At 35.1% G+C, this 27,098-nt stretch overlaps 2 protein-coding genes and 1 pseudogene across 3 annotated transcripts; 2 read left to right on the top strand and 1 right to left on the bottom strand.

Annotated features, from left to right (window-relative positions):
- Window positions 1-1,018: 1,018 nt before the first annotated feature.
- On the bottom strand, window positions 1,019-6,803 carry LOC150037618 (uncharacterized; annotated as a pseudogene).
- On the top strand, window positions 6,447-11,584 carry LOC120070820 (Pentatricopeptide repeat (PPR) superfamily protein). Of its 2 annotated transcripts, XM_090310634.1 has the most exons (7): window positions 6,451-8,390; window positions 9,407-9,458; window positions 9,781-10,499; window positions 10,582-10,728; window positions 10,808-10,838; window positions 10,921-11,067; window positions 11,147-11,584. In XM_090310634.1, the coding sequence occupies exons 1-2, from the start codon at window positions 6,866-6,868 to the stop codon at window positions 9,448-9,450; spliced, it is 1,569 nt and encodes a 522-aa protein (XP_090166760.1). In that variant the 5' UTR covers window positions 6,451-6,865; the 3' UTR covers window positions 9,451-9,458; window positions 9,781-10,499; window positions 10,582-10,728; window positions 10,808-10,838; window positions 10,921-11,067; window positions 11,147-11,584. The 2 variants fall into 2 exon arrangements, with proteins under 2 accessions (XP_090166759.1, XP_090166760.1); XM_090310633.1 differs by lacking the exon at window positions 9,407-9,458 and having other exon boundaries at window positions 6,447-8,390.
- A 10,635-nt stretch (window positions 11,585-22,219) lies between these two features.
- On the top strand, window positions 22,220-24,583 carry LOC120071442 (putative xyloglucan 6-xylosyltransferase 5). The gene has a single exon (XM_039023734.2). It carries the CDS (start codon window positions 22,783-22,785, stop codon window positions 24,160-24,162), a length of 1,380 nt encoding a protein of 459 aa, XP_038879662.1. The 5' UTR covers window positions 22,220-22,782; the 3' UTR covers window positions 24,163-24,583.
- The last annotated feature ends 2,515 nt before the right edge of the window (window positions 24,584-27,098 follow it).

Below are 27,098 nucleotides of genomic sequence, written 5' to 3'. Positions count from 1 at the left end.
TTAGGTGAGATGTAAGTCTCCAGTATCAACGCGTTATATACAGAGTCTAGTCATCTCGTGGTCCGGTCTTATACAAATTCTTTGTATAGGACACCCCCGCTCACATGTCTCCACATGAATAGTCAGGATCTACCATTTGCGGTAGTTTACAACACTTGCAAACCTCTACAAAGCGGGTACTATCCGTAGTGTCATCAGGATCAAGTATCCCACCTTAATCCTTATACTATATACCTATTTAGGTTATCACTTAAGGCATGACCTACTTGTATATTACATATACATGCTTAAGTTTACATAAGATAACCATGGAGCTTTGTTTATTGGATATAAATAAATGTCAGAATGAAATAATAATTATTTTATTCATAAAACAATGTGTATAATTACAAACAACGAGACCCCAGGAGCATTAGGACACCAATCCCAATAATCATTATTTGACTTAGATAAACAGAGATAGGATACTATCGGTGTCTATCTGAGGTAGATAGTGATAGACTTTAGTGAATGAGTTTTTAAATGATGGGTGACTTCAATGAATGATAGAATTCTATCATTTAACAATTTGACTTAGAAGAGGGGAGAACGTAGTTGCAATGAATGTGTGATGTACAATTAGGAAAACAATCACGATCTGTATATTTAGTGATACACAATATTGCAACTATCTGCATTTATCAGAATCTATCTACTGATAGATTCAGATACATGTCATAATTTATATACACAACGATAGACATAGATAGTTATCTATCTATGTCTATTTATTAAATTTCTTGCTGAAGTTCACCTACTTGATATCAGTAGATAGAGTCAGATAGACACTGTATGTGCCTATTACTGATAGTTTTTGTGCTTCTTCCAGTTCTTGTGCCTTTCACTGATATATAATGACTTAAAAATAAGATACTATTAAAACATTTACAACTCAAGAATAGAATGAATCAGAAAATATCATTCATAAACTCTAATGTCTCCATCTGTCTATACATGTATTACAATGAAAAAATAATGATTACATCATTTGATTAATTGGTTGAAGTTTGTAAGTTCTATTATTGTGACTTTTACGATTACAACGAGTATGTTTTGATGAACTTTTAAATTTACCTACATATGAAATTCTTTGTTTTCTAGGTCTTCCAGTTTGACGTTTAACAGTAGGAGGTAATATTTTCATTACATCATCTTTAGCTCTCCAATCCGAATGAATTCCAATAGGTCAAACACAACCACTGTATGCTGCTGACAATGTTCTTCTATAATAAAAGTCAGCTACATAAGGATAGATATCTAAATTAAGCATTCAGAGAACAATAAGTGCATGTGCACATAGAATTTCCTCAAAATCCCATACATGACAACTGCAAGATCTCAAGTCTAGTTTCACTATGAACTATTTATCTCCATCAATTATCTTGTATTCAATGTTGTTAATGGGATCAACATAACAAATAAATAAGAGAAAGGTAATTAGTATTAACAACTATTCAAGAAAAAAAGTAATCACTGTTTATCTAAGATAGGCACTTTACATATTTGTCTACTGATTCTACATATTAATAACTTCAAATTGAGATAGATAGAGATATTGTACTATCAGTGTCTATCTAGGATAGATAGTGATAGAGCTCTATCAATGTCTATTTGAGATAGATAGAGATAGAGCACTATCAGTGTCTATCTGAGATAGATAGTGATAGATAGACAATAAGAGAAAGACAGAATTCTTAGCAAGAATCTTCTTGACTTTTCGTGTTCTCGTCGTAATATGTTCTCAGCCCAAGAAGTCAAAAGAGCTTTCATTGCAAAATCAGCTTTACTTTGATCATAAAACTACTTTTGCAATATATCTCTGATTGAACTAAGCAAGCTAGCCACAGGTAATTCTCTAACATCTTTTAAAACTGAGTTTATACTTTCTGCAACATTCTATGTGATGGAATGTATAATCATGCAATGGAAGCAATAAAAATCAATAAGCACTCTAATTACATTTAATTTGAGTTCTAAAAGTATGTAAAACATATTTTTTTGAAAATTTCTCAACTCCAAATCTTCAGTGAACCACCAAAAGATCTTCTCTACTATTCTCAGCCTTGAATTTGAGTGGATGAACTCACAATTGAAGTGAATTAGGTGAGGAAGTTTAGAGGGTTTGAGAGAAGAAAAAAAAAATATGTAGCAAAAATTTTGAATTTTCCAGTAGACAACCCCACAATCTCTAAAATTGAGAGGTTTTATTCATTAAAGCCATGCAAAACCTGAAGAATTTGGTCAATGCCACCTCAAATTGAAGTTGCAAGTGGGCTAGGTGTTTGTTTTTAGTTAAACCACATTGAATTTTCCAAAATTGAAAAATTCCACTTCCTAATTTCAATTTTCGTTTTAGTTAATTAAAAATTAATTAAATTCAAATTCAAAAACTAATTTTATGAAATTTGAATAAAATTGAAAATTAAATTTTATTTTAATTAATTAAACAAATTTAATTAATTAAATAATAATTTAATATCAAATATTAAATTAATCAAACACCTAATTTTAAACATGAATCCTATTCATGTAATTAATATTTAAATATTATAAACTCTCAATTTAATTTAATTTCGATAAATTCAACGTTAATTATATCGAATATAATTATACAAACCCTAATTTGCAATTGAACAATTCAAATTCAAACCCTAATTTGCAATTTGAACACTTCAAATTGAAACCTTAAATTCAATTTGAACATTTCAAATTGAAATTCAATTTGAACACTTCAAATTGAAATTATTTCAAATTCACTCAATTTATTAATTCAATATGTCATGTTTTACTAACTAGTAGAGGGACCTTATGGACCTACGGATCATGAGCTCCAATGATTTGAGATTAATTGGCTAAAACTCTTTAGTCCAAATTAATCAGTATTTGTTAACTACCGAGTCACACCACTATAGCTCGATAGTTGCACTCTCATCACTATAGATATATTTGTGTCCACTTGATTTTAACCATAATCAGTAATTCGACGCTTCACGGGTTGTTTGTAATAACGACTAGGTCAATATATTGTTTTACTCCTAAAATTACATTTTGTTCCTTAAGTTCCACTGATTCTCTAATAAACAATTGGTTTGTGATCCAATCACTAAAACGACTCCATCTCGGGCCAATGAGACGGTGGGTGTTGGGGATGATGCCCTAAACTCTCGTTAGGTCCTGTAGTTTGTAAACACAGTTTTGAACAAATGCTTGTGATGTAATAATATTTGATATTTTTTTTACTTTTGTCTATGGAACATTGGATATTTTAATTACTTTACCACAAACCAATAAACTAAAATCATTGGTTATCGTTTGTAACTTAAGCATGTATGTGGAGACATACAGGTGGATCATGTCAAGTGATAACCAAAATGGTATGTAGTATATGGATATAGAAGGAAAACCTTATCCTAGTAACACTACGGATACAACTCGTTTTGTAGAATAGTTACAAGTGTTGTGACTTGCTACAGATGGTCTGATCCTAATCATTCATTTGAAGACATGCGAGCAGAGGCGTCTTATAGAAAGAAGTTTGTAAAAGACCGGACCACGAAGTGTTATAATCTCGTTCTATAACGGCATTCATGACAGAGACTTCACTTCACTAGGATGACCATAGATAACATGACCTCAATCCTGAGTCAGTTGGGAACTCCTGCCTTTGAGGGCGGTCCTTTGATTTGCACGGGTGCAAGTGGCCAGATCGCTGACTCAAACCTACCACTTTGGGGATTCATCTGATTTAGGAGCTGGGAACTCAGCTACACAAGATGGAATTCACTTCTTCCCCGAAGCACGGGTAAGTAGATAGATTGCTCCTTTAAGAGCTGATTCGGGGGCTTGAATGATGTGGCACCACACACCTTCTCATGGCCCAAGAGGTGTCCACACATAGTAGGACTATGTTGTATTGTTCATTAGAGGGATCAGCGGTACTTAAGAAGTTAGATGTAACTATATGGACAAAACGGTAAATTGGCCCAGCTGTACTTACGAGTATCTGTGAAGGTTATCATACTGTTGATTAGTTATATCCGATGGACACAAAAATATATCTGTGGTGAAAATATTGCAGCTATCAGTCTTTAGTGGAATGCCTAGCAGTTAAGGGATGGTGGATTTCGTGGCTAAAGAGTTTAATCGGCTATTCATATACCGCTGGAACTTCGATCCATAGGTCCATAAGGTCCCCTTGGTAGCTTAATGAATTCAAGTTGAGAATAAGTTTTTGGGTCAGTTTGAAATGTTCAAATTGACAAGAGGGACTCGATTATATATGATATGATTGAACTGGTCAATTATATATGATATAGTTGACATAATTTTTTAGATACATTAATTGGAGGAAAATGATATAAATATGATTTATATCTAGTTGAGGAGAAAAGACTATGGTTCATATATTGTATATGATGTAATATTAAACCATAGGTTATAAATATAATAAGATTATATTTATTTTTTAATTTAACAATTATGGGATAATTGTGCCGGTTTTTTCTCTGTAACCGAATGAGTTAATGGGAGGTTGCATTCAGTTTTCGTAACTGAAGAATAAAATGAAAATTATTTTCATTTTGAAAATGATCAAACATTCGTTCACCGAGTAGTACATTGCCTATCCATAGCAAATCGAGAGCATACACGACAACCCAAAGTTTACTAAACGATTGTGTACATGCGCGCCTTTTTCCTAAACCGTCGCATAGAAATTACTAAACGATCTTCTAGCTTTTTTCTATGCGATCGCACGACTGAGCATTTTTACTAAACGATCGTCTATACGATCTCGCCCCTTTTACTACACGATCGTGTACCTCTACCTAAACGATCAAGCACGTCTATACAATAGACACCCGAGATCTCCCACTTGCTTGGTTGTGGTAAACAATCGTCTTTCCTCCTTCCCTCTACCAAATCCAACAGAGCCCACACCTCTTGGATTCTCACTCCGAGAATACCGAGGGTTCCGAGTGGTGGTGTCTTCCCTGCTACCTTGTTCGTGAGGAGTCTATTCGTGGGTAGACGACATCGATTTGGTGGACGACTAGTTTGGACAATCTTAGCGAGAGCGAGTTTGGCTTCCTGGACGAAAGCAAGTTTTCTGTGAAGAAGAGTTCTTCAACTGGTATGTATCTTGTTCTCTTGTTGTTGTTAAAGTTCAAAGTATGCCTATAATTTTTTATTAATGCATATCTAGTCTGTTTGATTGTGAATGCGGTAATTCTGTTACAATGAGTTTGAACGATCTTGCTTCCGATCAGAGGTACTCTTTGATAAGAGTTCCTTCAGTGGGACCCTTTGTTCAAGACCTGGATTTAGCACTTAAAAGACTTATTGAGCCGGCGTTGTTGAGCCAACCCTCACCTTTGCAAATCTAAGGATAATTCTGAATACACAGGAGTTCATAGTTAGCTCAAGATTAAGATTGAGTTACCTAGGTCATCTTTGCGAAATAGTCAATCTTAAACAGTAAACAACATTATGAAGTAAGAGTGACTTATTTCTTGGTCCGATCTCACGCAAACTCATTGCATATTATACCCCTACTCCTCATGTCAATACATGAATGAATTAGGATCACTTCGTTTGTAACACCTTACAACAAACTGTAACAACTATAGAGTGAGCCGCATTCGGTAGTGTTATCAGAATAAGACACCCAACCTTATTTGTATACTACAGACCGTTGTTTTGGCTATTAACTCGAACTGATCCATCTTTATGTCTCCACATAATGTTCAAGTATTCATATAATAGTCATGGATCTTAGTTTATTGGATTTAGTCTTTACAAGTGTAATTTACAAATTCAATAACAACTTTATTGAATAAATGTCGAATAACATTTTTATTAATAATATTTAATTTTACAAACTGCGAGTTTTAAAACATACAACCTAACACGATGTCATCATTCTATACCTTCTTCTTCGTGAATATGCACAAAACCACTTCTCAAACCCAACATTACTAAGATAACTTTTAACATATTGACTCCATGCATCTCATGTGGTACTCAAAGTCATCAGTAGTGTAGGCATTAGCACAACTAAAAAAATAATTATCAAGCAATGGATCCTAAAAATGAAGTTTCAAGTTTCTTAAGAGATGCTCAATACTCAATATTAGCATACACTCTTAAAACTTCTTAAGGAATGCTAAGATGCCTATTAGAAACAGTGACTAAATTCTCTCATTCCCCAAAACTACTTAGTATGTCTTCAATAAACCATGTCAATGATGCGTCATTTTGAGAATCTATGATACCAAATGCAAGGGGAAAATTTTGATTGTTACCATCCACGATTACCTAGTCAACGCTACATGACTTTCCATGTGGCAGTCCACGCATGCCAGGTCACAGGTAATCGTGTACCGAGTACACGACACGATTTATTTTTAATCGTGTATCGAGTACACGATTAGTAATCATGTACTCGGTACATGATGACACCTATTTTTTACAATATTTTCCACCCAACTCTATTTTTGTTAATAATTATTAAAATAACATTATTTTAAAAAAATCGGAAAAAGGGAAAGAAAGAAAATAAACAAACACAGGTCATCTTCTTCTCCTCTCGCAACCGTCGTCCCCAACTCGGTCTCGTTCTCCGGCGATCACATACTACGAGCGGCGAACCTCCGACAAGCAGACGGAAACGACCCACGCCGGTTTTTCTTATCCGATGACCCGTTACTTGCTTGCGAGTTTAGACCCACAACTTTGTGCCTGAGATTGGCGGCGTTTTTGCACATGCAGTCTTCTCCGTCTCCGGCGACTCTACGAACCCACGTCGACGTCGACAATTACGTTCCTCATGCGATTGATGCGAGCAGACACCCATGCCAACACCTTTTCTTTGAGTAGGTTTTTTTTGTGCATAGCGATGCACGCACGCCATATGTTCGATGAAAGGTCGCTGAGAAGATGCGTCTCGTTGCTGAAGTTAAAATGGGATAGCTTCGTTGTGCAACCCATCTGTACGCAGCATTGCTTTTGTTCTCTTCATTCCACCATAAACAACGGAACTTCTGTGTTAAAACTCTGTGAAGTGATTTCATTGACGATCGGTGGGTTAAATGAATTGGAATCCAGTTTGAACAAATGTACAATACCATTGACATCTTCACTCGTTACCCAGGTTATTGATTCTTTTAAAAACGAAGTTCACACTAGAAGATTGCTAAGGTTTTTCTTGTGGTCCCTCAAGAAGTTAAACCACGATTTAGAAGATGAAGCTTTCAATTATGCCATCCGCTTCTTTGCTCAGAAGAAGGACTACACGGCCATTGATATTTTACTTTCTAATCTTAAGAAAGCCAACCGCGCAATGGACGGCCAGACCTTCGGTTTTGTGGCTGAGGCTTTAGTCAAAATGGATAGAGAAGATGAAGCATTGGGTCTGTTCAAGAACTTGGATAAATACAAATGCCCACATGACCAATTTACTGTCACTGCTATTATTACTGCTCTTTGTGCAAAAGGGCATGCTAAAAGAGCAGAAGGGGTTGTCTTGCACCACAAGGACAAGATTTCTAGCACAATGAGTTGCATCTATAGAAGTCTTCTATATGGATGGTCTATTAAGAAGAACACAAAAGAAGCAAGAAGAATACTCAAAGAAATGAAGTCAGATGGAACCATGCCAGATTTGTTCTGCTACAACACATTCCTCAAATGCCTTTGTGAGCAGAATCTTGCGAAAAATCCTTCAGGTCTTGTGCCTGAAGCCTTGAATGTGATGATGGAAATGAGATCCTACAGAATTGCTCCTAACTCAATCAGTTATAATATATTGTTGTCTTGTCTTGGCAGAACTAGGAGAGTGAAGGAATCATGTACAATCCTCAAGACAATGAAACGATCTGGTTGTCAACCCAATTGCGTAAGCTATTATCTCGTGGCAAGAGTGTTGTTCTTGACTGGAAGATTTGGGAAAGGGCGCGGAATTGTGGATGAGATGATTGAAGAGGGGCTGATCCCGGATCGAAAATTCTACTACGATTTGATTGGTGTTCTGTGTGGTGTTGAGAGAACAAATTATGCACTTGAGCTTTTTGAGAAAATGAAGAGAAGCTCATTGGGGGGTTATGGGCCAGTTTATGATGTGCTTATACCAAAGCTTTGTAGAGGAGGAGATTTTGAAAAGGGCAGGCAACTGTGGGAGGAAGCCATGGCTATGGGTGTTGTGCTTAGCTGCTCAAGTGAGGTTTTGGATCCTTCAATCACAAAGGTTTTCAAGCCAACAAGAAAGATTGAGAATAAAATTCTTGAAGAATGCAATAGAGCTGAGAAGCAGAACAAGGCTGCAACTGAGAAACCAAAAGAAAAGAGAAAGAAAAGTAAGAATCTGTCCTGGAAATAACTTCTTGAATTTCTAACTTTGTCAAATTAAATCATTTCATAGGCCTCCTTGTTCAAGATTTATATAGTAATTGAATGATACCATGAGATATTTCTATACGTGACATACTCTTTTAAGCAAATCAGTTCAAGGCCTAAACGATTTTGAATGGACATTTGGAAGGTTTTCATTCTAAGATTTTGAGCCTCCACAGGTCGAAAATAAATCATTTCACTTTGGTGATTGAGTGAATTTTGAGTTCAACAATTTATGGGCAGAGGATTTGAAACTTTGACAGATCCAAAGTATACACTTCATGCTAGTCGTGATCCTTCATTTGTTGACTTTAAATTTGTTTTGTTTGAGATATAAAATACAGATTGAGTTAGACTTTTTTTATTTCCCTTCTTCTAACCATTATGTAAATGAATAGACTTTTTTTATTTCCCTTCTTCTAACCATTATGTAAATGAATGGTTGAACCATCCACTTTCCTAATGATAATTTTGTTCCATATCCATTGAATAAAGATCGAGTAGTTTTAATTACACAAGACTTTGTTAATAGGTTTTATACTAGGTTCAAATGTAAAAAAAGGCCAAAATTTTCTAATATGATTATACTATGAACAATGGCATATCCAAAACTTCAGGCTAGGGGGCACAATTTCATACAAAATTAGAAACTTAGCCCATGAAACTCTAAATTGATGTCTATATATGATCCCTAAAGGAAAAATTTCACAAAATGACCCAAAAAAAAAAAATAAAAATACCAATGAGTTCTTTCTAAAAAATTTTCTATCACTGACCTTTTGTTCATGCGATATTCCAAAGTTACCCCCAATTTTAAAAAGCTTTCAGACCGTTTGGTATCCGCGCGCCTCTACGAATACTTTATAACGATAAGTCTCTTCGTTTCCTTCATTTACTTCTCAAAGCATTTCTCTTCCAAGATTTTTCTCTCGAATTTACTTATGTTTTCTTCTGAACTTCAATCGAGCACTCGTCGTAGGTTTCTCACCGGTCGTCTCTACGAACTTGCCACCGTCGTCGTGATTTGAAAGGTACAAGACTCTTCTCTATGTTGATATTCGAGGTTTGACTATCTTTTAGGGTTTAATCGCGTATTCGTTCGTAATCGATCGTTGAGAGAATACTAGCGATCACATAGAGAATGATAAGCGAGTGTTTAATTATTACTAAGCGATCAGATAGAGATTACTAAGCGATTGTTTAGATATTTATTGTGTGATTGTTTAGGTTTATATTGTGTGATCATTTAGCTATCTGTTATGTGATCGTTTAGCTAACTGTTATGCAGTCATTGAGATATCTATTATGCGATCATTTAATTTTTGTTATGCAATTGTCTACTAATTGTTGTAGTGTACACGCCAGTCAGATTGGTAAGATGGACGTCCCTGCTAAGAAATATTTCCCTGCTACAGTCTCTTTCCAAGTCCACAAAACTGCCTCTGTGATTAAGAATAAGTTGACAGAAGGACAGATGAGATTGTATAGGAAAACTATCTTTGGTCTACTGTTGGATGTAGATCTTGTTTTTAATGAACAACTTTTGCACAACTTTCTGTTAAGGGAGGTAGCGGATGCAAACCTAGACATTATATCGTTCAACATTCTAGGGAAGAAGGTAACATTCTCCCAAGACGATTTTAACCTGATAGCTGGGTTGTGGCCGACTAGGGAATAGTAGAAAGAGAAACAAGCGATGAAAGGCTGCGAGAATTCATTCTTGGACCAAAGGACTCAAATGAAAAGGATAGTTCTTACAAGCATGTGGAGATCGCATTCGAGAAGTTCAATTTTACTAATGACGAACTATCAAGGTTGCATTAGCACTATTCATCAAAACGGTGATGATTGGAAAAGACAAAAAAACCCAATTCGATGTGAATATATTTGGGATTGTCGATGACCTTGAAGTCTTTGTACATTACAATTGGTTTTTTTCTCTTCTATAAACGTAGATTGAATAACATGAAGACTATCATGCGCGGAAGAAGGAGACATATGATTCAAAGAAAGCAAAAAATGATCATCGTGCCTCATATTACTGTGTAAAGGGATTCACACTTGCATTCAGGGTATGTACTTTTGTTTCTTATTCACTTTAATATACATTGAACCTGTGTGTTATGTACATGTAACAAAGTTCCCATATCGTAGGTTTGGGCTTACGAAATTTTGTCCAAATTAATTAAGTTCATAACCACCAAAGTCAGCAAGGTTGCAATTCCTAGAATTCTTAGATGGACTTGTTCTCGTGCTCCATCTTACCAATCATTGAGAAATAATATTTTCCAGCCAAAAAAAGTAAGTAACCGATCGCTTCTGACTTGCTCATTTGTTTATACTTTCATGCATTTTGATTTGTTAAGTTGTTTATGTACAGGCTAGTAAAGGGATTCACACTTGCATTCAGGGTATGTACTTTTGTTTCTTATTCACTTTAATATACATTGAACCTGTGTGTTATGTACATGTAACAAAGTTCCCATATCGTAGGTTTGGGCTTACGAAATTTTATCCAAATTAATTAAGTTCATAACCACCAAAGTCAGCAAGGTTGCAATTCCTAGAATTCTTAGATGGACTTGTTCTCGTGCTCCATCTTACCAATCATTGAGAAATAATATTTTCCAGCCAAAAAAAGTAAGTAACCGATCGCTTCTGACTTGCTCATTTGTTTATACTTTCATGCATTTTGATTTGTTAAGTTGTTTATGTACAGGCTAGTATTCTGTCGAGACTTGTACCTAGCATAAAGGAGATAAAGTACAAGGAGAACCGACTGGAAGGACTTAATGTGGTTCATGTTGTTGGAGAAAGAAGAATCGAAGGGGTTGAACACTCTATCGATACTCACGAGTCCTTTAGGGGGCACGAAGAGCATGAACCCCATGTAGATCAATTTGTAATATGCAACATATAGAGCCGGAACCATGTATGTCGGTTCAGACTAACCTCTGAAGAGCAAGAGGTAGCAGGTGTCCTCAAGATATCATCATTCCAAATCCTACAAAGTCTTTAGGGAGAAAATTAAAGAAGTTCGCAAAGATTTGGCGAACTTGACTACCATGGTTCGTTAGATGAGAGATACATTTATTGTCCAACATCATCTGATGGGCCAACAACTGAACGAAATAAAGATGATAGTCCATCTTTTGAATGAGATATGTAGTTCTGTGTAGTCCTTTAGATATTCTCAAATGGTAATGATCGTTTATATAGTCTTATAAGATTCTTTAGATAATCTAAATGATCACTTATATTTTCTAAACGATCGTTTTGATAGTCTTAAATGATTGTTTAGAAAATATAGACGATCATTTCGGATTATTAAATGATCGTTTAGATAATTTAAACGATCGCTTATATTTTCTAAACGATCGTTTACATATTCTTAAATTATCGTTTAGAAAATAGAGACGATTGTTTAGGATCATTAAACGATTGTTTCGATAATCTAAATGATCACTTATATTTTCTAAACGATCGTTTACATATTCTTAAATGATCATTTAAAAAATATAGACGATCGTCTAGGATTATTAAACGATCGTTTAGATAATCTAAATTATCGCTTATATTTTCTAAACGATCATTTCCATATTCTTAAATGAGCATTTAGAAAGTATAAACGATCGTTTAGGATTATTAAACAACTGTTTAGATAATCTAAACGATCACTTATATTTTCTAAGTGATCATTTACATATTTTTAAATGATTGTTTAGAAAATATAGACGATCGTTTAGATAGTCTAAAATGGGATTTTCTAATAATAGTCTTAAAGATTATTAAATGATCATTTGGATTTTCGTTTAGGATAGTAATAATATAAGGATCATTTGGATTTTCGTTTGATTTGTTCAGGATAGTAATAATATAAGGACTCATCATGATGAAATGGACAATAATGAGGGGATTTTTCGTGATGGTAATAATGATGATGGTCACAATACCCACAAAGAACATGGAAAAGATCTCCCTTAGACTAGTGTACATGAACATGTCAATGAACGATCAATGAAGGGTCCAACTGTCAACGAACAACCAGTACATCAAACTGTTGATGAAATACATGAACTCCCCCACTCAAGCATTCAATCTTATCAAACTGTTTTATTCTAGAACTACCAATCACGAAGCTATTGGAGCATATCTGTGAGTGGCTACAAGGTTGGTTTTATGTTCGACGTACACATGCAATGACATGCATAAACATTGTAACTGATTACACAATGAGTATTCTTAAGGAATCAGAATTAATGTCTAGAACATATCATGTTTCCCCGATCGACATGCATATAATTAATGTGGATGATGGATCGGAACTCCGTTTATAGAGTACCTTTGAGCGGAAGCGGATCGTCCAAATCCCATTGTTTTGAACGCATACATTTACAGTCATACAGAACAAATTATGCATAAATTTAAATTACAACATGCTTTGAAATAAAAACAAAGGATCAAGAGACTATACCTTTGAAGAACCCTTCTTCAAGATAATCTATCGAACGTACTCGTTCACGAACGCTTCGAACAAGCAGCAAGCAGCAACTCAATCCTCGAACCAAATAGGACACTGCCACTTGGTGACCTTGGTATTCTTAGTGTGAGAATCCAGAAGTAGTGGGATCTGGCTAATTCTGGTTAGAGGGAAGTTTAGAGTTTGAGGAAGAAGACGTTCGAGTAGATGAACAACACTATTGTGTAAACGAATAAGTCTATCGTATAAATAAGTCTCTCGATCGTTTAGATAATGAAGCTATCGTATAGTCTCTCAAGCAATCGTGTAGCAACTTGATTGTGTACTCGATAGTATATCTAATATCTTGTGGAATAATTAGAAAACCATTTTCATTTATCTCATTTTTCCATAAAACCAAATAACTACCCACCAAGGGTGGTTATGGAGAAAAAGAATTTAATTATCCAATAATTAATAAATATAAATAAATATGATAACTAACTTATCATATTATATTTATAACCTATAGTTTTAATATTGCATCATATACAATATATAAACCATAGTTATTTTTCTCTATTTTATGACATTTAATATAAATCATATTTATATTAAATTTAATAACTATGAATCTTATTCATAGAAAATATATTTGAATCATATTCAAATATTTGTTCCTTCAATTAAACAATAATGTATCAAATACATTATGTCAATTATACCATATATAATTTAATTAATTTAATTATATCATATATAATCAAATTCCCTCTTATTAATTTGAACCTTTCAAATTAACCTAAAAACTGATTCTCTTAAATCATTGAGCTATCAAGGGGACCTTATGGACCTATAGCTTGAAGCTCTAATGGTATGTGAATAACTGATTAAACTTTTTGATCACATTATCCACCATCCGTTAACTGTCAGGCACTCCACTAAAGACCGACAGCTGCACTCTTCGCACTACAGATATAGTTTTGTGTCCATTGGATATAACCAATCAACAATACGATGATCCTTCACAAATTGCTCGTAAGTACAGCAAGGCAAAATTATTGTTTTACCCCTGTAGTTATATTTAACTCCTTAAATAACACTGATCCTTCTAATAAACAATAGATCATAGTCCCACTATGACTAAACCCCTCTCGGGCCAAGAGATGGTGTGGTGCCACATTGTTTAAAACCCAAAATCAACTCTTAAGAAAGCAATCTATCTACTTACCCCTGCTTTGGGGAAATAGTGAATTCATTCTTGTGTAGCTGAGTTCCTAGCTCCCCAATCAGACGAATCCCTAAACTGGTAGGCTTGTTGAGTCGGCGATCTGACCACTTTAACCCATGCAAATCAAAGACCGCCCTCATAGGCAGGAGTTCACAACTCACTCAGGATTAAGGTACCCAACCTTATCCATATATTACAACATTTGTAATACCTACAAAGCGGGTCATACTCGTAGTGTCACTAGAATAAGGTACTCAGTCTTATCCATATATTACAGACCATTTAAGTTATCACTTAAACACGATCTACTTATATGTCTCCATATACATGTTTAAGTTACAACGATAACCATGATCTTAGTTTAGGTTTATGGTTAATGCAACTAAAATATCATATATTACATAGACAATGTGAAGAAAATATCATGTATTATAAATCATAAAATGTTTGTTCATACAAGTGTTTACAAACTACAGAACCCTACGAGATTTAGGACATCAACCCCAGCAATTTGGGAGGTTGGCTGATCTTTGTTCATAGACATATACTTGTATGGAGTTTAATTGCATCGAGATCCCGTGTTCCCACGCAATATCTGCAGCGACCCTGAGAAACATTAATGTACAAACATTATATCCAAAATGGTTTACAGTTTAGTGTCTGCTTGCTGCTTACGTTGAACCAATCTTCCTAGTTGGACATAGACAAGAATAGATTCGAAGACCAAATTTTGAAGACTTTGAAATTCTACCACCACGAAAGGTAGCAAGTGTCGGTCGACGTCAAACCGTTAGGATACCTTCTATTGGAGAGGAGCCATGTCAAATACATAGGTGTACACGATGTGGTTAGAGAGGACATAACAAGGAAACGTGCAGACAAACATTAATAACACCTGGCACTGGCCCATTTAGGCTCAACGATATGTAATTTGTATGCCAAACACATAGTTATAAATGGGCGATCGTTTAGTTATTCATGGGAAATCGATTAGTTACTTATGGGTGATCGTTTAGTTATTTATGGGCGATCACTTAGTTATTTGTGGGTGATCGCTTAGTTATTTATGGGCGATCCTTAGTTATTTGTGGGCGATCCCTTAGTTATTTGTGGGTGATCGTTTAGTTATTTATGGGCGATTGCTTAGTTATTATGTGCGATCATTTACTTCAATCTATGCGATAGCTTAGTTATTTCTATGTGATCGTTTATTATCTGTATGAAATTGATTCGTTATTTGTATGCATTATTGTAATTATTATGATTCGTTTATTCATATATGGGTGATCCTTAGTTAGTTTTGGGCGATTGCTTAGTTAAATGTACAGTGTAATTTGAATTATATTATCATAAATATTTATTTGCCCACAATTGGGCAACATACTATTTCCAATACAATACTATATTAGCATGTGTTAAGCTAGCCCTATTAACAAAATATTCTATAAATTTTTTAGCACAAAAATTGTCACAGTCTAGAGACCTGCCCTCTTGGAAGGTCACCTTCAATCTCTCCACTTCCCATTGCCTATACTTGAACCTCCTATGTTGAATGTCAAATTGGACAAAAATCAATATCGAAGGTATTGCTCCGGCCACGAGCTGAAGATAACCATCAACTATGTCGCTATCGATGTAGTTCAGCATGGAGTCAAATACAAAGATTGTGCACCTCTCCAGATCGACGGCAAGCCTAAACTAGTGTTGTTTGATGTTGATTGGCCCAAAGAAGTCAACATCCATCCATGTTGGCTTGTATTCTTCATATTGTCCAAGCATGTAGTCAGTGAAGAAGTGAGAGTCCGTCTAAAACCTCATGTGTGTTTCATGATCCAACTAGTCTGCCACATTGCCATCCTCCATTTTAGGACCTTCTGACCAAATCTTAGAAGCAATTTCCTCGGGCTCCATCAAAACACCCTGGGAAAGGCAAGATGTAAATACACGGTTGAGTGAAGAGTAGTTTCAACAAATATTTGAAATTTCCTTACTGTGAAGCTCGAATCAACCACCATGAATCAGTACTTGCACAGGTCAAGTTTTAAGTGCAATTTCGATGCTCGTGCATCAATAGGAGATCCATAGTCTTGTCCAACAAAGAAAAAAATATAATTATAAATACTGTAAATTCTAAATGAACATGTAGAATTATCTTAGAGATCGTGTATTGTATAGAAATACTCATGTCTCCAAGCACCCATGTGGTCTGCTCAAGTGTTTTGAAGAAATCCTTGGTCCTAAAGGTATATACTACCGTCCACTCCTCACTTTTGGTTTTAGGATGACTTTTCCATTTTTCGTATGCATTCCACAGAACATCTGAGACTGGGAAGCATAGGTGATAGGAATTAACGGTCCTTATGGGAAAGTCAGGTACAAGGACCAAGGGGTTGGATTGATAACACTAGTGGTCGGTTTCAATCCCCTTACAAGTGGTTGAGCTTCTTGAGATTCGGGTTGAGAAGATTTTTTTTAAGATGAATGAGGTGGTTGAGGATCACTTGAATTTGGGGGTTGAGGATCACTAAAAAGAGAATCTCCCATTTTCTCCCTTTTCACATCCTCAGGTGTGAACTTGGTTGGGTTTTTCCTTTTTTGGCCCTCGCGGTCGATTTTATCCTACATTTAAATTATAAGTCAGTGACAGTACAATGTTAAGATAATTAATTCATGCAATAGCCTTACCTTGACTTCAGTGGCATCCTTTTTAGTTAAAGTCCCCACAACCTGAGTTGAATCTGAATCGAAATGACCCCTAAGATTTAACGCTTGAGTGAGGAGTTCATGTATTTCATCAGCGGTCTGATGAACTGGCTATTCGTTGACAGTTGGACCCTCCATTGGCTGTTCGTTGACAGTTGAACCCTTCACCAGCTGTTCATTGACATGTTCATGTGCATTGGTCTGAAGGGGATCTTCTTCATGTTCTTTGTGGGTATTGTTACCATCATCATTATTATCATCACGAGAAATCCCCTCATTATTGTCCCTCTCATCATGATGAGTCCTTATATTATTACTATCCTGAATAATTCAAACAAATATCTAAACGATCGTTTAATAATCCCAAAAGATTGTCTATATTTTCTTAACGATCATTTAAGAATATGTAAACGATCACCTAGAAAATATAGACAATCGTTTAATAATCCTAAACAATCGTCTATATTTTATAAACAATCATTTAAGAATATGTAAATAATCGCTTAGAAAATATAAGCGATCGTCTAAACGATCGTTTAATAATCCTAAACGATCAACTATATTTTATAAATGATCCTTTAAGAACATGTAAACGATCATTTAGAAAATATAAGCGATCATTTAGATTATCTAAATGATCGTTTAATAATCCTAAACGATTGTCTATGTTTTCTAAATGATCATTTAAGAATATGTAAATGATTGCTTAGAAAATATAAGCAATCTTTTAGATTATCTAAACGATCATTTAATAATCCTAAATGATCGTCTATATTTTCTAAACGATCATTTAAGACTATCTAAACGATTATTTAAGACTATGTAAACAATTATTACCATTTGAGAATATTTAAACGACTATACAGAAATACATACCTCATTTAGACGATGGACTATCATCTTTATTTCGTTCAGTTGTTGGCTCATCAGATGATGTTGGACAATAAATGTATCTCCTATCTGACGGACCATGGTAGTTAAGTTCCGAAATCTTTGCGAACATTTTTAATTTCCTCTCTAAGGACCTTGTAGGATTTGGAATGACGATGTCTTGAGGACTTTTGCTACCTCTTGCCCTTCAAGGGATTAGTCTAAACTAGCATATGTGGTTCCGACTCTATACGTTGCACATTTACATGTTGATCTACATGGGGATCATGCTCTTCGTGTCCCCTAGAGGACTTGTGAGTATCAATGGAGTGTTCAACCCCTTTGATCTTTCTTTCTCCAACAACATGAACCACATTAAGTCTTTCCAGTCTGTCCTCCTTGTGCCTTATCTCCTCTACGCTAGGTACAAGTCTCAACACAACAATAGTCTGTACATAAACAACTGAGCAAGTCAAAATGCATGAAATTATAAACAAATGAGCAAGTAAAAAACGATCGGTTACTTACTTTTTTTTGGCTGGAAAAAATTATTTCTCAATTATTGGTAAGATGGAGCACGAGAACAAGTCCATCTAAGAATTCTAGGAATTGCAACCTTCCTGACTTTGGTGGTTTTGAACTTACTTGATGTGGATAAAATTTCGTAAGCCCAAACCTACGATATGAATACTTTGTTAGACGTACATAGCACACAGGTTCAATGTATATTATAGTGAATAAAAAACAAAAGTACATACCCTGAATGCAAGTGCAAACCCCTTTATATAATAATATGAGACACGGTGATCATTTTCTGCTTTCTTTGAATCACATACCTCCTTCTTCCCGCACATGATAGCCTTCATGCTATTCAATGTACGTTTATAAAAGAGAGAAGACCATTTGTAATGTACAAAGGCTTCAAAGTCATCGACAATCCCAAATATATTCACATTGAATTGGGATTTCTTGTCTTTTCCAATCATCACCGTTTCGATGAATAGTACCAATACAACCTTGACAGCATCTTCGTCATTAGTAAAATTGAACTTCTCGAATGCGGTTTCCACATCCTTGCAAGAACTATCCTTTTCATTTTGGTCCTTCAGTCCAAGAATGAGTTCTCGCAACCTTTCACCGCTTGTTTCTCTTTCTACTATTTTCTTGGTCGGCCACAACCCAGTTATCACGTTAAAATCATCTTGGAAGAATATTACCTACTTAGAATGTTGAATAATATAACGTTTGGGTTCGCATCTGCTACCTCCCTTAACAGAAAGTAGTGCAAAAGTTATCCATTAAAAACAAGGATTATATCCAACAGTGGACCAAAAACAGTTTTCCTATACAATCTCATCTGTTCTTCTGTCAATTATAACAGGAACGTCCATCATACCAATCTGACAAACGTGTACATTACAACAATTAGTAAACAATCGCATAACAAAAATTAAACGATTGCATAACAAATATCTCAACGAATGCGTAATAGTTAGCTAAACGATCGCATAACAGATAGCTAAATGATCACACAATAAATATCTCAACGAATGCGTAATAGTTAGCTAAACGATCGCATAACAGATAGCTAAATGATCACACAATAAATATCTAAATGATCGCGTAACAGTCAGTTAAACGATCGCATAACTGATAGCTAAACGATCACACAATAAATATCTAAACAATCGCGTAACAGTTAGCTAGACGATCACATAACAGATAGCTAAACGATCGCACAATATAAACCTAAACGATCACACAATAAATATCTAAACGGTCACATAACAAATAGCTAAACGATTGCACGATATAAACCTAAACGATCGCACGATATAAACCTAAACGATCACACAATAAATATATAAATGATCGCTTAGTAATCTCTATTCGATCGCTTAGTAATCTCTATCCGATCACTTAGTAATATCTAAACACTCGCTTAATATTCTCTAAATGCTCGGTTAGTATTCTCTATTTGATCGTTTAGTATTCTCTCAACGATTAATTACGGACGAATACGCGATTAAATCCTAAAAGATAGTCAAACCTCGAATATCAACATGCATTCTTTAAGGAGAAGAGTCTCATACCTTGCAAATCAGAACGACGGTGGTAAGTGTAGAGACGACTAGCGAGAAACCTGTAAGAAGTGCTCGATTGAAGTTCGGAGAGAAAACTAGAGCAAATTCAAGAGAAAATTCTTCGAAGAGAAATACTTTGAGAAGGAAATGACCTATCATTGTAAAGTATTCGTAGAGGCACGTAGATACCAAACGATCTGAAGGTTTTTCAAAATTGGGGGTAGTTTTGGAATTTCTGGGCAAAGGTCAATGGTAGAAAAGTTCTTAGTTTTTGGGACATTTTGTGAAATTTTCTTTTTAAAACGTATATAATAGATCGTTAAATTTTTTATTTTGTGTATAATAGATTTATAAGGTCTTAAGTTTATATTTACATATATATTAAAATATGTTAACAATTAATTGTTATATCATATATAAAATTTAAATGTGTCTAATAGTCAATAGGTCTGATTGGACATTTTTGAGGAAAAAAATCAGTCTACTATTTATGATTAACTAAATTGAAATTTTAAGGTTCAATTAGATACAAAATTATAAATAAGTTCTTAAAAATGTGGATATACTGAAACCTATTGGATATAAAATTGAGAGTTTATGAATATGTTCATTTTTAAGAGATTTGTTAGATACAAAATTAAAAATTTAGAGATTTATTAGACATAATTTTAAATATTTAGAGAATTCATATAAATATAAAACACATTAATGTAATGTCAAAATTAAGTAATATTTTTTTTTAAAAATATACAATAAATTTTGAAATAGTTGTAAAAGTTTCTTAAAATAAAACTGAGTTAAAACCATTAATTTGCTTAAACTAATTTTTACTTTAGGTTCTAAATTAATTAATTAGGGATTAAAAAGTATTTATGTATTGCATATGTATATATATGGGATAAAAAATAAAAATAATAAAAAATATATATAAAAATTGTAATTAAAAGAAAATCTATAGTTAGATATTGAAAAAAATATACCTTTTTAAAAAAAATTACAAAATAATAGAAAAACAAATAAAAACCATGCTATTTGAAAACGTTGAAAAGGATGAAAATATGAAATTAAATGAAAATGAACCCCAACACAGATGGGGGCACCGCATAGGTTTTGCGATAATAATTATCACTCAGCTAATGGTAAATTTTAATATCTTTAGTGAATCCGCTAAAACACATATATAATACTTTTATCAGTTGAGCTGGCACGTGTCCCTTGCCCTCACGGGCTCTATCCCTGACTATAAAATCATTAATTTATTCTTATAGTGTATGTTATTTAATTTATGATATTGGATTTTTAATTTTTAATTTTTTTCAGATACAATAAAAATTAGTATGAGAGTGAAAATTCAAACTTTGATTATCAAGTCATTAATATAATGTTGCCCCTTGAACTACTGCACTTGCGCATACCTTTTCTTGCAAGGAACTACGCGTTCTATGAAACGAGAAGCAAGAAAGAGAAAAAGCTATTAAAGTGGTTCAATCCTCCATTCAATCTGAATCTTGCTGCATGAATGCACAGTAAGACCAGGAATACCCTATTTGATCTCTTCCTCTCCCATCGAGTTCACCCGCACTAGCACTAGTATATGGTGATATTGACACTTAGCGGAATTGTGGCCGTGAGGCTTTCCTCTCGTACCATGCCTGTTTCAACTTCTTTTCCTGTAAACAGAAGACTAGCAGACATGATCAATAGCTCTTACAGAAGGCAATGTAATTGACGAGGAAGAGTCGACAGCGATAGGGAGAGGAATCGAGGCATGATCAGGGGCGGGATTTGACTCTTCAATGGTACCAGCTTTAATGAGTTGAGTTACAAGTCGTTAAACTTAGGCAAACTAGTTTGAACTTGGATAAGATTTTCAAAATCTTTTGATACCATATGTATGAAGCACACAAGGTTTACATACTAAAGACTTTATTCAATTTCATAGTTTTACATCTTTATTATAGTTTTTTTTTTATTCAAACTTTTTCCATCCAAATCTTCGCATCTTTTAATTTCAAATACCAAACCTTCCAAACTTATGAAAGTATTACCTTATTAAAAATATCATGTTATTGTGAGAAGAGAGAAAAATAACAATAATATACCGAAAATGAAATAGTTTTGCCAACATCAACATGAATATAGCCCAATTGATACAAAATTTCACAAGGGTGAATGACCGATTCTCTTAAAAAAAAAATAAATAATAATAATTTACTATTGAAATTTCAACTAAAGAATTATTTAAATATTGAAAAGACAGACATTAACTAAATAAAAATTTAAGGGTGGTATCCAACTAATATGTACTATCGCCATTTGACAGGAGGCAGGAAGGTAGGAAATTTTTTAATAATTTTTTTCTTTTATTTTTAATTTAAAAAGGCAATAATTATCCCAAAACAATAGATCCAATCACATATCAGACAAATGCATAAGATATTTACTTAAAATCCATAAGGATTATAGTTGTTTCCATTTTTCCTATTTGAAACACGGTTTTTTCTTTTTCTTTTTCTTTTTCTTTTTTGAATATTATTTATTTATTAATTTTACATTATACTTCGAATAATAATTCAAAGAAGGAAAGTGCTTCAATGGTTCAATCCCACACAGTCGGTAGTACTTCCTGAGACAGCTTTCTCCTTCTTCTCCAACTCTTTCCCTTTCGCCTCTTCTTCCTTTCTTAGCTGTTCCTCAAAACCTCAACCTATCATCACCATGAATTGACCATTACCCACTACCACTCTATTCTTCTCCATATTTCTCCCATTTTCTACCCCATCTCTTCGATTTCTGATCTTCTTCACATAATTGAATTGAAGGTGGGGGGAGAATTGGAGAGAGCTGTTAATTACAGGGAAATAACCCGTTTATCTCATAACCCATAGCTTCAAAATCTGATAAGAGGATAAAGAGAAGAAGAATTTAGTCAGATCTTTCTGTATACGAGTGTTCCTCCGGCGAGGGTGTACAATTTTTTGTATAGAGAGAAGGGAGGGAGAAGAGACATGGGGATAGACAATATATTAGCTCAGAAGAGAACCGGCAATGGAGGGAATAGTTTACCCACCACTGCAGCCACCGCCAACGGCAGAAGAAGCCGTGGGATCCCCGGAATTCCCCGTGGCCGTCAGATCCAAAAGACTTTCAACAATATCAAGATCACCATTCTCTGTGGCTTCGTCACCATCCTTGTTCTTCGTGGCACCATCGGCATCGGCAACCTTGGTAGCTCCGAGGCTGACGCTGTGAACCAGAATATCATCGAAGAAACCAACCGGATCCTTGCTGAGATTCGATCGGACGGCGACCCCAACGACCCGGATGATCCTGCCGAGACCCAAATCAACCCTAATGTCACTTACACGCTCGGACCCAAGATTGTGAACTGGAATCAGGAACGAAAGGTTTGGCTCGATCAGAACCCAGAATTTCCTAATTATGTTAATAAAAGAGCTAGGATCTTGCTTGTTACTGGTTCTCCCCCAAAACCCTGCGACAACCCAATTGGGGATCATTATTTGTTGAAGGCAATCAAAAATAAAATTGACTATTGTAGGCTTCATGGGATTGAAATAGTATACAATATAGCTCATTTAGATAAGGAACTTGCTGGGTATTGGGCCAAATTGCCATTGATCCGGCGATTGATGTTGTCCCACCCTGAAGTGGAGTGGATTTGGTGGATGGACAGTGATGCTTTATTTACTGATATGGTGTTTGAGATTCCTCTGGAAAAATATGATAACTATAACTTGGTTGTTCATGGTTACCCTGATTTGATGTTCAACCAAAAGTCCTGGATTGCACTCAACACAGGAAGTTTTTTGTTTAGGAATTGTCAGTGGTCTTTGGACCTGCTGGATGCATGGGCTCCAATGGGACCAAAGGGTCCTATTCGAGAAGAGGCTGGGAAGATTTTGACTGCAAACTTGAAGGGAAGGCCAGCGTTTGAGGCTGATGATCAGTCAGCTTTGATATATTTATTGCTTTCTCAGAAAGATCAGTGGATGGATAAGGTGTTTCTTGAGAATTCATACTATTTGCATGGTTACTGGGCTGGATTAGTTGATAGGTACGAAGAAATGATTGAGAAGTATCACCCGGGATTAGGCGACGAAAGATGGCCGTTCGTAACGCATTTTGTCGGTTGCAAACCTTGTGGTAGCTATGGAGACTATCCAGTAGAAAGGTGTTTGAGTAGCATGGAGAGGGCTTTCAATTTTGCTGACAATCAAGTTCTCAAACTGTATGGATTTCGCCATAGGGGCCTTTTGAGCCCCAAAATCAAGCGGATTAGGAATGAGACAGCCACTCCATTGGAGTCGGTTGATCAAAACGATATTCGGCGCCACGTTCTGCATCGAAGCAATGCACCTCCAACCTAGTGAGGAAAACACTTCCTTGTGTGATTGATCTGTAGGTGATGTTATACATGAATTCATAGCAGATAAAGGCTGGTAATAGTTCATACCCAAGTCTGTCCTGTTCCTTTTCTTGTCATTCTGATACTGCTTTTGAGAAGGATAGAGTGGAATTCTTTCATTAACTTAAAAAGAGATAGTGTTTCAGTAATTGAGTATAGGTATTTTATTTCCTGTTCTTTTTGTTTTGATCTTCTTTTGAGGAGTTGAAGCATTACTATTCTTGCTATGTATTTAGACTTGCTCATATTGATATCAATGTCGTGCATTCAAATTTAGACCAGAACTTTGATAAACTGCGAAAAAACTGGTCTCTATATTCCAGTTACAAAGGAAATAAGATAGAACTCTCCGATCCACATGGTTTGGATAATTCAAGTGCTAATGAAAACATTTCTGATCTTGGGGAACTGCAATTTCTTGTTATCTTTGCTGCATTTTTCTTTATATTCTTTGCAAATTGTTGGTCTGCAAATATTGCAGGTACCGAAGTAGCCAGCATAGAACAACCCCTTGATTCTTCCCATCACAGTTGATTGCTTAGAAACTCTTAGGATTTTGATATTCTAAGCAGACGTGGCATTTCAAAACATACTGTTGTTTTCTACTTTTCATCCTGCACTTTGGTTGTTTGAAAGTTCTTAGATTATAATATTTTAGGCAGTTGGTGGTTGAGGATCTCATGTCGGAAAGATGAAGAGACATTACAATCTTGTAAATTAATTTAGAGATGGAATTTTATGTTTATCTAATATGATATCAGAGTCTATGAAATTCAAATGAGGATTCGATCCAAATTCGAGATTTGACACAAGAATGGTGAACTCGAGGAGGTACTATTTTGATAGGGATATATTGAGGATCCACATCTTAAAAATAGAGAGGCTTATTAATTTTTAATCTATCAGTTTTGAGATAGAATTTCATGTTTTATTTAATAATGATATTTTTTCAAAGTCATTTTTAATTTTAATCTGTCTTCTTGCCACTATGCAGACAAGCAATATTGATATTGTCTTGCCGTGTAGCCTTGACAATGGACCATTGTTTGTGGTTACTTCACTTGTAAATTTTAGCCATTTCCGTTGGTCAGAATTTTTATTTGAGGAGTGGGTTTTGTGAGTGAATATAGAAAAAGTGTGAAGCCATCAAGAGCTTCATTATAGGTTTTGAACCCAAGGCTTTAAAACTTGTACTTTCAATTTTGTCACCCTCGGCTTTAAACCAGTTAGAAACTTTAATTGAATACGAAATAGGAAAATGATCAAAACCTATAAATAAGGTAGAGAGGGACATGAACGATAAGTAAGTTCTTCATCCAACATCAAATACTCTTAGTATCCTCCAACCTTCTTATTTAAGCATCAGAGTGGTTGTGGTTTACACCATACCTGTGTCCAGGTATCTCTTTGCTTGTAGGCGAGCTCTCTTCCCCTAAAATACAAATTTACGGTTGTTGCCCCATGGAGAATAGGTACACTTGTTTAGTTAGAATTTGACATCAACAGTTGGCGTCGTTTTTAGAATGAGTCAAAGGTGCATAAACATGAATTTGATAAGAGATGAATCTGACCAAGATTACTACCATCAACAAGTCTAGAAGGAATAAGCTCCTCGGTCTCGACTAGAGGATGAATCCGTGAAAGATGAAGAAGATGGTATCGATCAAGGTCGTCACCCATTAAAGATTCAAGGCAAAGAATCTCTTCGGCCTCCACCTAAGGAGATATTTAAAGCCCAAGGATAGGAGATGGGCAAATTAGATCCCCACGACCTGAGACTAGAAAAGTTGAAGATTTTGAAGTTACTTGTTGAAGCAATGGACAAGGAAGGCAGTGAAGGGAACAAAATGGAGCCAAAACATGTTTGTTCGGTCGAGGACAAGGCCGAGGCCGACCATTGGACTTTTAAAGAAGAAGATCTCGGATAAAAAAGGATTCTCGATTGCTCCATAGAGAAAAGAAACGACCAGTCTCCCAACTAAAGGGAAAAGGTTGAGGTCGAGGTCGAGATCGACCCAAGGAATTTCAAGATGTGAAGACCCAAATCGGAAGAAAATCTCAAATCCTCAAAAGAAAGAAGGAACGATCGAGACCAACGAAGGAAGCCAACTAGCAGAAACTTTGGAACCAATCTCAATCACCATAGAGGAAGGATAAGAAGGTAAATATTGGAACTAGAATTGGAGCAAAGCAAAAAGAAAGCTTGATCAGATTTTTAAGGAATAATGTTGACATATTTGTTTGGTCAAATAAGGATATGCTCAAAATTGAACACAACATAATAGTACATCGCCCTAATGTGGATAGGGATTTCAAACCAGTAAAGTAAAAGCGAAGAATGTTTAATCAGAACCGGAGCGAGATCTAGCAAGTCTTGTAGATGATTTGTTAAAGGCCAAATTAATTAGATAAGTCCATTACCTTCAATGGTTGTCAAATGTGGTTTTGGTGAAAAAAGCAAACAGTAAGTGGCGAATGTGTATAAACTTCACTGATCTTAATAAAATTTGTCCAAAAGACAGTTTTCCTCTTCACATGATAAATCAGTTAGTAAATGCAACAGCTGCCACAAGACGTTGAGTTTCATGGATGCATATTCAGGGTACAACTAGATTAAGATGAACGAACCAGACCAAGAGAAAACTTTCTTCATTACAAGCAAAGGTACATACTGTTACATGGTCATGTTGTTCGTGTTCGGGTTGATGTCCTAAATCTCGTGGGTCATGTAGTTTGTAATTGTAATGTACAAATGATTTATTTATTTAATAAAATCTGAGGTATTTTATTTGACATTTAGTTGCATTAACCCACAAAACCAATAAACTAACATCCGAGGTTATCTTCCGTAGCTTAAACATGTATGTAGAGACATACAAGTGGATCATGTTTAAGTGA

The sequence above is a fragment of the Benincasa hispida genome, chromosome 2, assembly GCF_027475165.1.
Source record: "Benincasa hispida cultivar pf3 chromosome 2, pf3_genome.v1.1, whole genome shotgun sequence".
Lineage (NCBI taxonomy): Eukaryota > Viridiplantae > Streptophyta > Magnoliopsida > Cucurbitales > Cucurbitaceae > Benincasa > Benincasa hispida.
The sequence above is the reverse complement of the archived record's forward strand: the minus strand, read 5'-3'. Positions and strand labels throughout refer to the sequence as shown.